Source organism: Trichosurus vulpecula, chromosome 6 (genome assembly GCF_011100635.1).
Source record: "Trichosurus vulpecula isolate mTriVul1 chromosome 6, mTriVul1.pri, whole genome shotgun sequence".
Taxonomy (NCBI): Eukaryota; Metazoa; Chordata; class Mammalia; order Diprotodontia; family Phalangeridae; genus Trichosurus; species Trichosurus vulpecula.
Genome location: NC_050578.1, coordinates 167,382,286 through 167,392,452, shown reverse-complemented (window position 1 = coordinate 167,392,452; position 10,167 = coordinate 167,382,286). Strand labels below are relative to the sequence as shown.

Genomic DNA, 10,167 nt, shown 5'->3' with positions numbered 1-10,167 from the left:
GTCCCACCTCTCTACACCTATATACTCCTGCCAAAATTATCTTCCTTATGCATAGATCTGGTCACTTTACCCTCTTGCTTAAAATTTTTCCTTTACCAGGTATTCGAGACCCTCCACAATTTGACAGAATTCTGCCTTTACTCCTCTCTATGCACTTTACATTCTAGTGAAATTATACTATTGTGTCTTACCCTTTCTGCTCTCAGTCATTCCCTCATGGCTGGAATGACCTTTCTGTCTCCTATTTAATCCTTTCTAATCCCTTAAAACCCAACTCAAATGCCATATTTCTCATGAAGCTTTCACTGATTGCTCCTGTTGGAAACATCTTTCCTATCAGATCTCACATTGCACTGTTTTGCACCTCTTAAACATGTTAAACACGTAATAACTATTTATGATTTTGTATCTATTACCCCCTCCTAGACAGGGTCTATTTATTTAAACTTTTTCTCTAGCCTAGCACAATGCTCTACAAACATTAATCACTTAAACCATTTGTTAAATTGAATCAGAAGAGAGAACAGGTAGGATGTAGAAACACATAATTTAGCTAAGCTCCAATTACATTTCCAAACTGAGGTTAAATTCCCACTTTTATTTCCCAAATTGGCAACAGTAAATTTTATTGAATCACTCTTCTTGCAGCATTTTCCTAATTTTTTGTAAAGTGTGTTTGGATGAGTGTAAATGTAACATCTTTTATTAACATTGAACCCAGAATTTGAAATGAAGTAGCAAAAATTACTTTAAAGAATGCTTTATTAACTACATCCTAAGAATGTACTATAAAAGGAGCAAAAACTAAATAAACTTTAAAGCTTTCCAAAATACAAAGAAAGTAAAGATAATAACTAAACTACCCCCACATTCAAAAATAGGTCACACTAAACTTTTTGGTCTAGTTTGTTCTTAACCTAAAAACAAAAAAAACCACAAAAAACCCCCAAAACTTCACATTTCAAGTTATACTTACCTCAGTAGTGTACATGAAATGGTTTTGAAACAACAGGTACAGATAGACCAGAGATAGGAGGCTCACTGATATCTAACTGGCTATGTGACCAAAATCAGTTTTAAGACAGTTTGGTACTTGCCAAGATAAGATACCTTTTCTTCTTCCTTTTTTTTTTTTTGCACTTAATGTACAGGCACATGTAAAATACAGTAAGAATAAGGTGTTAGAGTCTCATCCTATTAAAAAAAAAAACTCCATAGAAATTCTCCACCACTGCCAATGAAAGAGAATATTTCTTCCACTGTTTCGCAGGATGAAGATCTGGCCCAAATAAAATCTCAATACATTATTTATTCTAATAGGCTAGGGTTCAGATGCAGGTTTCTAGATATGTTTTTAGAACATTGCACAATTGCTCTATTCTCTAAGTGTTGTTTTCAAAATCATGGAAAAGAATGTTAACAATGTATAAAGGCATCACCTGGCACTCAATAATTTTATAGAATAGTTAAATAAATATTGTTTATATATAAAAAACCCTTCCCATCAGAAGATGAGAAAATAGGCATTTGGGAATCTTTAATTTATATTTTAAACAAAATCTAAAATATTTGCTAAGGGTGTGATCCTGTTTTCTGTCCACACACGTAAATTTCATACTGCCACCAGCAAAAATTCCATGGGTGGAAAGATTTTATGGATCCATAACATGACATAAAAACATAACTGTATATTCTTTACCTATTGCACACCTCACTTACTTAAGTTTTCTAATCAAAGCTGATGCAGTTCATAAAGTGGGTGAGAATCAACATTTTACTGTATTTTACATTCAGTCTGCTAAATAAAAGCCTTTAAACAGGCCACAAAACACTGCAATAATATAGTTACTTCCTAAAAGAAACAAAAACAAAAACAACAAAAAACCAACAACCTTACTAACAACATTGAAATAAAATGGTTTTGTTTTCTGGTAAAACATACACCATATACTTTTTGCAACATAAAACAACTTTAAAAATGTATTATTAGAAGATATTTACAAACTTTGAAAACTCCTACAGGTTTTCCCTCCTCCTGGATGTGCTCTCCCAAATTTAGTTAACCTAAGTGGAAGTTACTTGTGCACAGTGAATGGAGGAAAGCCCCATTATATTCCCAACTAAAGCAGAAATTTAGCATGAAACATGATCACAAGACTACAAGTAGATAAAGCATAACTTTCTAGCTGACAAGAACTTTTTTGGACTCTGTCTACAATTAAAGCATACATTCTCTGTCACTACAACTTAACTTTCAAAAACAAAAAAATTCAAGAGAATTGGAAGGGAAAATCAATTTTGGCTTGGATGATGAACAAGCTAGGTCTAGGCACTCTCTTGCAGGTGTTATAAAAAATCCTGCTTCAGCAAATGTACCAAAGCACAGATAAAAAGATACTACCAAAAAAGTAGTTGAGTGGAGTACCCAGCAATTTCTTCTTTGCTTCTAACAACTCACTCACCAACTGTCCATATTGTCTGGTTTTGGAGGACGAAAAAAAAATGGAAAATGAGGAACAGCACACTAGGTGGGAGAGGCAGAAATCTGAGGCCACTTCCTTCTTAATGAGGGAGAGTTTGTTTCACTTTCAGTCAAAAAGAGAATGTATCCTAGATGGCTCTATCATCCCAATGGCCGGCAAAAATACAGTGACTTCACTTATCTTAAAATTGCACTTTCCAGGATTATTTTTAAATAAGGTACTCAGGGTTGTGTGTGTGTGTTTTTTAAAGCACTACTTTCTTTTTTTGTATCTTTAAATATTGAATCTATCTTTTCAAAATATTACCTAGCTGCATGGATGTTCTTAATATATATATATAGTCAATATATTTATTAAAGGCACTACAAAATAAACATCTCTGGAGTGCAGAAGTTAAGAAAATAACCTTCATACTGAAAATATAATTACTAAAAAAACCTTTATAAACATACTATTGTATACAGGTGAGTAAAGTATCATATTAAGGCATCAAAAGTTGAACTCTGAGAAATGTAGGAATGCAGGTGCATTCACTTTAAAAGTCACAAAAACTAGTGACTTCGTGAGTACAAAATACTTCAACATTAATATTTGATAACATTCTTCACTTTCAGGGTTTTACATATATTTACTAAAGTTCAAACACGTTCTTTCGCAATAGGTACTTTCTTCATAAATAGTAAAGTGTTCCTTCAGTGGTTTTTTGTTTGTTTTCATGACCCCCCTCAATCTCAGTATGTCTGGTAGACGTCATGTATGGGAACCTGAATTGTAGCAGTAGGAAATGGTTGAGGTATGTAGCCAGCATAACCTCCATAAACTGCAGCTGCAGCAGCGGCATTCTTCTGTAGTGTGGCTAGTGTGGCAGTGGCAGGAGCAGCAAATGGGACATAACTGGCACCGTAGATTCCAGCCGCGGGTATTCTCTGGACATTCGGAGCCACTGTGTATACAGGAGTTATTGGGCGGCCCTAAAGAATGGGGAAGAAGAAAACAAACAAACAGATCCTGATGTAAATATCCATCGTGAACAGGTTTGTGGCATTGGCACTAGAAAGAGAGCCAGGATGAAGTGAATAGAGCAGTGGATTTCCAGACAGAGATCTGACTTTGAAGTTTTTTCCCACCTCTGTTAACTTACTACCTATGGGACCTTGAACAGGTCATTTCTCCTTGGTGAGTCTATCTGCATCTGGAAAATAAGGCGCTGAATGAGGAGATCAGAGATGTGTGTCAAAGCTGATGCATTTCATAAACTGGAGGAACCAATATTTTATTATATTTTATATTGATTGACTCGATTAAAATCCTAAAAATAACATTGGCATAAAATGGTTTCATTTCATGGTGAACCACAAATTACATACATTTGCAACAACTCTGAAAATGTGCATTCAGTTCCACCAGAATGCTTACTTTGAAAATGCAAATTTGATTCAACATGATTGGTAGATTAGGGAACAATTTGAGGGTAACATGAATTTCATGTTTGCTTATGTGTGATTTCACCCAAAATCTGCCTGAAACCTGCACTGCTTCACAATACCTCAACCCTTCTGACAACCATTTTCAGAAACACACTTTAGGTCCTTTTTAAAGGAAACTGCCACGTCTGTTGTGGATCTTCTGGTGGAGTTGGAGCTGTGGTCAGAATACGGCAGGTCTGTCCTCAAGCATTCTCCCCCACCTTCTATCAGGACACTGGGTCCAGCAGTTTGGGGATGCCCTCTTGCTTTTTAGCTTTCAACTTTGCCGGCAAAAGCAGCAAGCAAGACAAATAGCAACCTGATGCTATAGAAACTCTCACTATTTATTGTAGCATTTATATATTTCTTCACCATCTAACATGTATAAAACTGTGCTACTATTTTAGTTTGGTTTCTACCTTTTAAAAAAAAAGTGTCACTGAGTGTTGTGCCTCTAACCATGTTTTTCCCATAAGCCCTGTGGTTTTTAATTGCATGATTTTGCATAGCTTGGTGATACTTAGGAATGCAAATATTGAGTTACATACTGTTAAAGAACTAACTGTACATCAGAAGATCTTTTCAAACTCTTACCATTCTCTTCCTCTTCCTCTTGGTAAGTGGAAGTCATCTGTGTACACTCAGCGAGGCATATAAACATAGCATTTCTAGCATTCTACACCAGTGACATTTTGCAATGAGACACAATGATAGTAAAACTTTCCAAGTGTAGCATTCTACACCAGTGACATTTTGCAATGAGACACAATGATAGTAAAACTTTCCAAGTGTAAGGACCCCTTTTTAAGATAAAAAAAATGTAGATTCTCATCTGATAGTTGATAGTGCCCCCCCACCCCCATCCCAACAATTCATCAGCCATCCTCACTCCTTACCCTGATTTTATAGACCACAAGTTTAGGAACAACTGCCCACTGTAATCTACGGGGTTCTTTCCAGTTCTAAGTTCTATGGTCCAAAGAATCAACACTTTGCTGGGGTTTTGAAGTATATAAAGCAAAGGTACAGAATCTCATAGTTCATCTAATCCAAATCATACCTAACCACTGATCTCTTCTACAATAAACACACCCCCTCTATTTTATAAATTCCAGTGGCTTCCTATTGCCTCTGGGATCAAATACAAAATGCTCTGTTTGGCATTCTAGGCCCTTCACAACCTAATCCCCTCCTACCTTTTCCAATCTTCTTACACTTTATACTCTTCAGTTCAGGCTCTTACATTGAGTGACACTGGCATCCTGGCTGTTCCACAAACAATACATCGCTTGGCATTTCCTCTGGCTGTCTCCCATGACTTCTACAACACTCTCCCTCCTCTGTTCTAACTATTGACCTCCCTGGTTTAAGTTTCAACTAAAATCCCACCTTCTACAGGAAGCCTTCCCTCTGTTAACTATTTCTTAGTAATCCTGTCTACAGTTTGCTTTGTATATATTTGTTTGCATGTTGTTCCCCCTCCCCCCATCAGATTGCAAGCTCCTTGAGGACAAGGACCATCTTTTGCCTCTTTTTTGTATCACCAGCATTTAGAACAGCACCTGGTACATAGTAGATCCTTAATAAATGTTTCTTGATTGATCGATGAGTGGCTATCAAAGCTAGCTGAAATCTATACATACTGCAACTATATCGTTCTTCCCTGATGGATGGACCCTGCCGTGTATGCAAAAAAAAAAAATGTGGCTAATCTGGAATGATCTGTTCTTTCTAAGGTCAAACCAACTTTTAGTTACTGCTCCTTACCTTACTCAAGGCTCACAAACCACTCCTTGAGAAACGTAATGAATAGAATACTGGACTGGGGATTAAGAAGACCCGACTTTAGGGGCAGCTAGGTGGCGCAGTGAGTAGAGTACTGGCCCTGGAGTCAGGAGGACCTGAGTTCAAATCCAGTCTCAGACACCTGACACACTTACTAGCTGTGTGACCTTGGGCAAGTCACTTAACCCCAATTGCCCTGCCTTCCCCCCTGCAAAAAAAAAAAAAAAAAAAAGACCTGACTTCAAATTCTACCTCAGACGCTCACTAGCTGTGAGATTCTGAACACTTAAATTACTTTCAGCCTTAGTTTCCTCTTCTGTAAAATGAGGATAATAGCACCTATTTCATAGGAGGATCAAACTATTATTAAGTGTGTCAAACGTCTGAGATCGGATTTGAACTCAGGTCCTCCTGACTCCAGGGCTGCTGTGCTACTCACTGCGCCGCCTAGTTTTCCAATGCTAACTGTTATTAATCCTACACTTCCAACTGTCTGCTGGACATCTTAACCCAGGGGAAACCTCAATGCCAGGATAGATTTGACAAACATTTACTAAGTGCCAACTCTGTATGAGGTACTCTGCTAGAGATACAAAGGAACAAAAAGGGCAAAAAAGGCCTTGCCCTCAAGGAACTTCTATTTTATTGAGGAAAAATGATGTATCTGCAGAGAAGCAAATACAAGGTAGCTGTAGGGAGGAGGGAACATTAAAAATGGGAAGAATCAGAAAAGGCTACAAGTAGGGGGTGGCCTAAGAACTGAACCTTGAAGAAAGCTGAAGAGATGATGGAATGCATTTCAGGTAGGGGAAAAGCCTGTGTGAAAGGCCCAGGGATAGATGGAAGGCTGAATTCAGAGGACAGCTCGCAGTCCAGTTTGGCTACAACACAGAATACCGTATGAAGAAGAATCATGTGGAGTAATGCTGGAAGGTCAGTTTACCAAACTATGGTGGGCTTTAAAGGTCATGCTGAATGGTTTGTATTTGACCCCTGAGGCAAGAGTCACTCAAAATTTATGACCAAGAGTAACATGGCTAGCCAGATCCCTGCTAGGGGTAGATTATTTTGGCAGTGATATGAAAGATATATTAGTGAAGGGATACACCAGAGGTAGGGAGGCCAGTTAAGAGGGTATTATCATAGTCTGAACGAGAAGTGGTGATGACTCAACTAGGGAGTCACTGTCTGAGTGACAGAAGCACCAGTGGGACGAGCCACATTGGGATCTAGCTCTGTTTACTGTCAATTTTTCCATCCACAAGTTGATTATCCAAATCTGCCTCCCAGCCATCTTTTCCCTACATTTATAAGGTTAAACCATTGCTTAGCAATCCCTCTCATGGAAAGGGCTGAGTGAAATAGGAAAAATCAAATCTGCTCATTTAACTACTTGTTAACCTCCAGTACCTATCCTTCCCAAGGGTGTTTCTGACTCTTCAGACTTTGCCACCATAAAGCTGCTGCCTTTTCTCCCTTGGAACATCCCCCCCTTCTCTGTCCATTTTGGGGATGGGCCTGGGCTAGCCATCCTTTATTTACCTCCTGGATCTGCTTTCAATTTTCCAGACTTTGCCAATATCCCCCCTCCCATCCAAGCCTGATAGAAGTATTATCTCTTTTGATCCCCATAACAATACTGAGAAGTAGATGATATGATTTGAGTTTAGGAACTGAGGCAGAGAAGGATCATGTGACTTGCTGGTCCCTCAGCTGGTAAGTATCTGAGGTCAGATTTCAAGTCAGGTCTTCAGCCCAAGGCCCAGTGCCCTAGCCACTGCACCACCAGCTGTCTCTATATGCTGTCCATCAAAAGAAAAGAACCAGCACAGCATTCTGGATGAAGTCTAGAGACCTGCCTTCTAGTTCAGGCTTGGCCACTAATACGTTGTGTGAACCCAATCACTTAATCTTGTCATCATCCAAAGTCACCCAGGTAATAAGTGATAGACCTAGGAATTGAACTGAGATCTATTAACCCTTCATGTTGAATATTAAGTCCAACATTTGTTGAATTAATGAACACGTGTTACCTATCTCCACATGCCCTCCTCATTCATGCAAATTCCTGTTTTGGCAAAGAGCTCCTGAAGTTTTAGGAGTTTGCAGCATAAACAACTTTCATGGACTAGTTCAGATTAAGTAAGACAGCATGGCATCACAGTCAGAGAGCAGGTCTTATGGCAGGAGCACCAGGGTTCAAATTGGCCTCTCATACATACTGGCTGCTTGACCTTCTGCAGGTCACACAGCCTCTCAGTGCCTCAGGCAGCTGTCAAAGACTAAACTACAGATAAGTACTCTTCCCTGAGAATTCCCTACATCAATGAAACCACAAGTCAGGTCTGAAATAAAAAAAAAAAGGATATTAAAAAAGGATAAAGCCTCATAAAAGTGGTTAAATAAAAGGTAATTAAACAAAGCCCCCACCACCTTCCCAGGAGGTCACATCTCTGTTTACCCTAAGGACAAAGAAAAGAGAGCTCAATTTGTGGGTAGTTTCTTGGACCACAGGGGCCTCTGGAGGCTCTCATATGAAGAATCCACAATTGCTGATGAGTTTCCTGGTATGGCAGACAGAAAGCTATGCCTGAAGTCATGAAGACCCAAATTCAAATCCAGTCTCAGACACTTAATAACTGCATGACTGTGGGCAAGTCACTTAAAGAATTTCTGTCTGCCTCAGTTTCCTCAACTGTAAAAGGGAGACAATAATAGAACCTACCATACAAGAGGATCGAGTGAGATAATATTTGTAATATTTGTCTGGCACAGATTAAGCACTACATAAAATCACCTGCCCTTTTCCTTCTCCTTCCCTTTCTCCTCCAGCACAATTTGGAAGACTGCCTGCCAAAAAATCTGCCACTCTATGGTTACACACCTCAATATTAAAGCTACTGCTGAGTATGTGTATCAAATGTCTCCTGTAGTGACAGCTTCCTAACAGTAGGAACCTGTGTTTAAAAATAACCCAGCTTACCTCACCCTACTGTAGATCACAGAGTTCTAGGCACATAAGGAACTCAAATACCTATCAATACACAAACAAACGGTGGAAAGAAATAGGTATCACATAAATTTCCATGACATAAGAAACTTACCTGGAAAGGTGGAGGGGTTGAAACAGCAGGCATGATAGCAGCAGCAGCGGCAGCAGCAGCAGCAGCAGCACTGGCTGGGTCTGGTTGTACTGCTATGGGGTTGATCATATGTTCCATTGTATGGATTTTGCCGTCTTCCAGCATCTTGGGAGCAGGGGCTGCCTGAAACATGGAATACTGGGCCCCAATAGCAGGGATGGCCACTAAAATAGGATCAGGAATAGGAAAAACCAAGCTGATTAAGATTAATATACGCTCTCTATGGAGTAAAATCAAATATACCAGTAAGATGTTGCGACTAGCTGAGAAACGATCTATCAGTAATAACATTCAACGCAGAGAAATTTCTTTCATCTCTGTAGTGGGAGGCGGCAGGGTATCTCCAATCTTTTAAAACCAGTAGGGTCTAAATTGGAAATTGGCCAAGATCTTGATACTTGGCCACACCTGACAAGAACGAGTCAGCACCTTCATTATCACTTTATCATGACTAGACCTGCAACCTTCCTTGGCTTTACTGTCTTTTAAGAGGCAAGAAAGCTGAGGGTTTCATTACAAAGCTCAGAGGAATTGACTCACGCTGTTAGTTCTACATTTGATATTGAACTCAGATTACTGACACACAATGAGAGAATACAGCATGTAAAATTAAAGATACAGTCATCTTTAAGCCTTGCAGCAGTATCCACTAATAAAATTGTCAGGCAATGATTTCATAGGGCTTTTCGTATGAACCACCAATTCAAAAATCTTTTCACCAGGTATAGAGATAAAGGAATTTCAATCAAAGTCTCAGAAAGTTAGCCATATTTCCTGAATGTTTACTTGGTGGAACACTGTCCTAGGCACTGTGGGGAGACAATAAGAAAATACAACGTCCCTATCTTGGAGGGGATTATAATATAATATAGTACCTAGAGATGAAATGTAAAGATAAAGGAGTTATTTTATGTGAATGATTATTTTTCCAATTATAGAGGTATATAATATATTGATTTTTAAAAGAATATAAATTCTAGTAAAGCATAGAAATATATTTTTTATGTAATTTACATGTACACACACACACCCCATAATAAATGAATGGAGGACAGATGAGTGAATTGAACTGTTCAGAGGTTAAGTCTCTGAAAGAGAATGGAAAGAGAAATGGTTTACTATAAAAGAGTTTATGACGCCAAAGACTCTGTTGACCTTTAATATTATTTCAAACTGGAGAATTTTCAGGCAGAAGTGACATTAACATAAGACCAAGCTATGCTTTCCATGTCGTGCTATGCCATCAAAAACATCCACCCTTCACAAGATACTAAATTCTTTTACCAAGTC

The 10,167-nt window shown here is 38.6% G+C and overlaps 1 protein-coding gene across 6 annotated transcripts in view; it reads right to left on the bottom strand.

Annotated features, from left to right (window-relative positions):
* Positions 1–744: 744 nt before the first annotated feature.
* Positions 745–10,167, bottom strand: part of RBM47 (RNA binding motif protein 47) — a 163,277-nt gene continuing 153,854 nt past the window's right edge. For all 6 annotated transcript variants that reach the window (XM_036762395.1, XM_036762393.1, XM_036762394.1 and 3 more), the window contains 2 exons: positions 8,839–9,041; positions 745–3,454 (listed from right to left, as the gene is read on the bottom strand). In XM_036762395.1, coding sequence (XP_036618290.1) covers positions 3,215–3,454; positions 8,839–9,041 — 443 coding nt within the window. In that variant the 3' untranslated portion in view covers positions 745–3,214. The remainder of the gene's footprint in view (positions 3,455–8,838; positions 9,042–10,167) is intronic.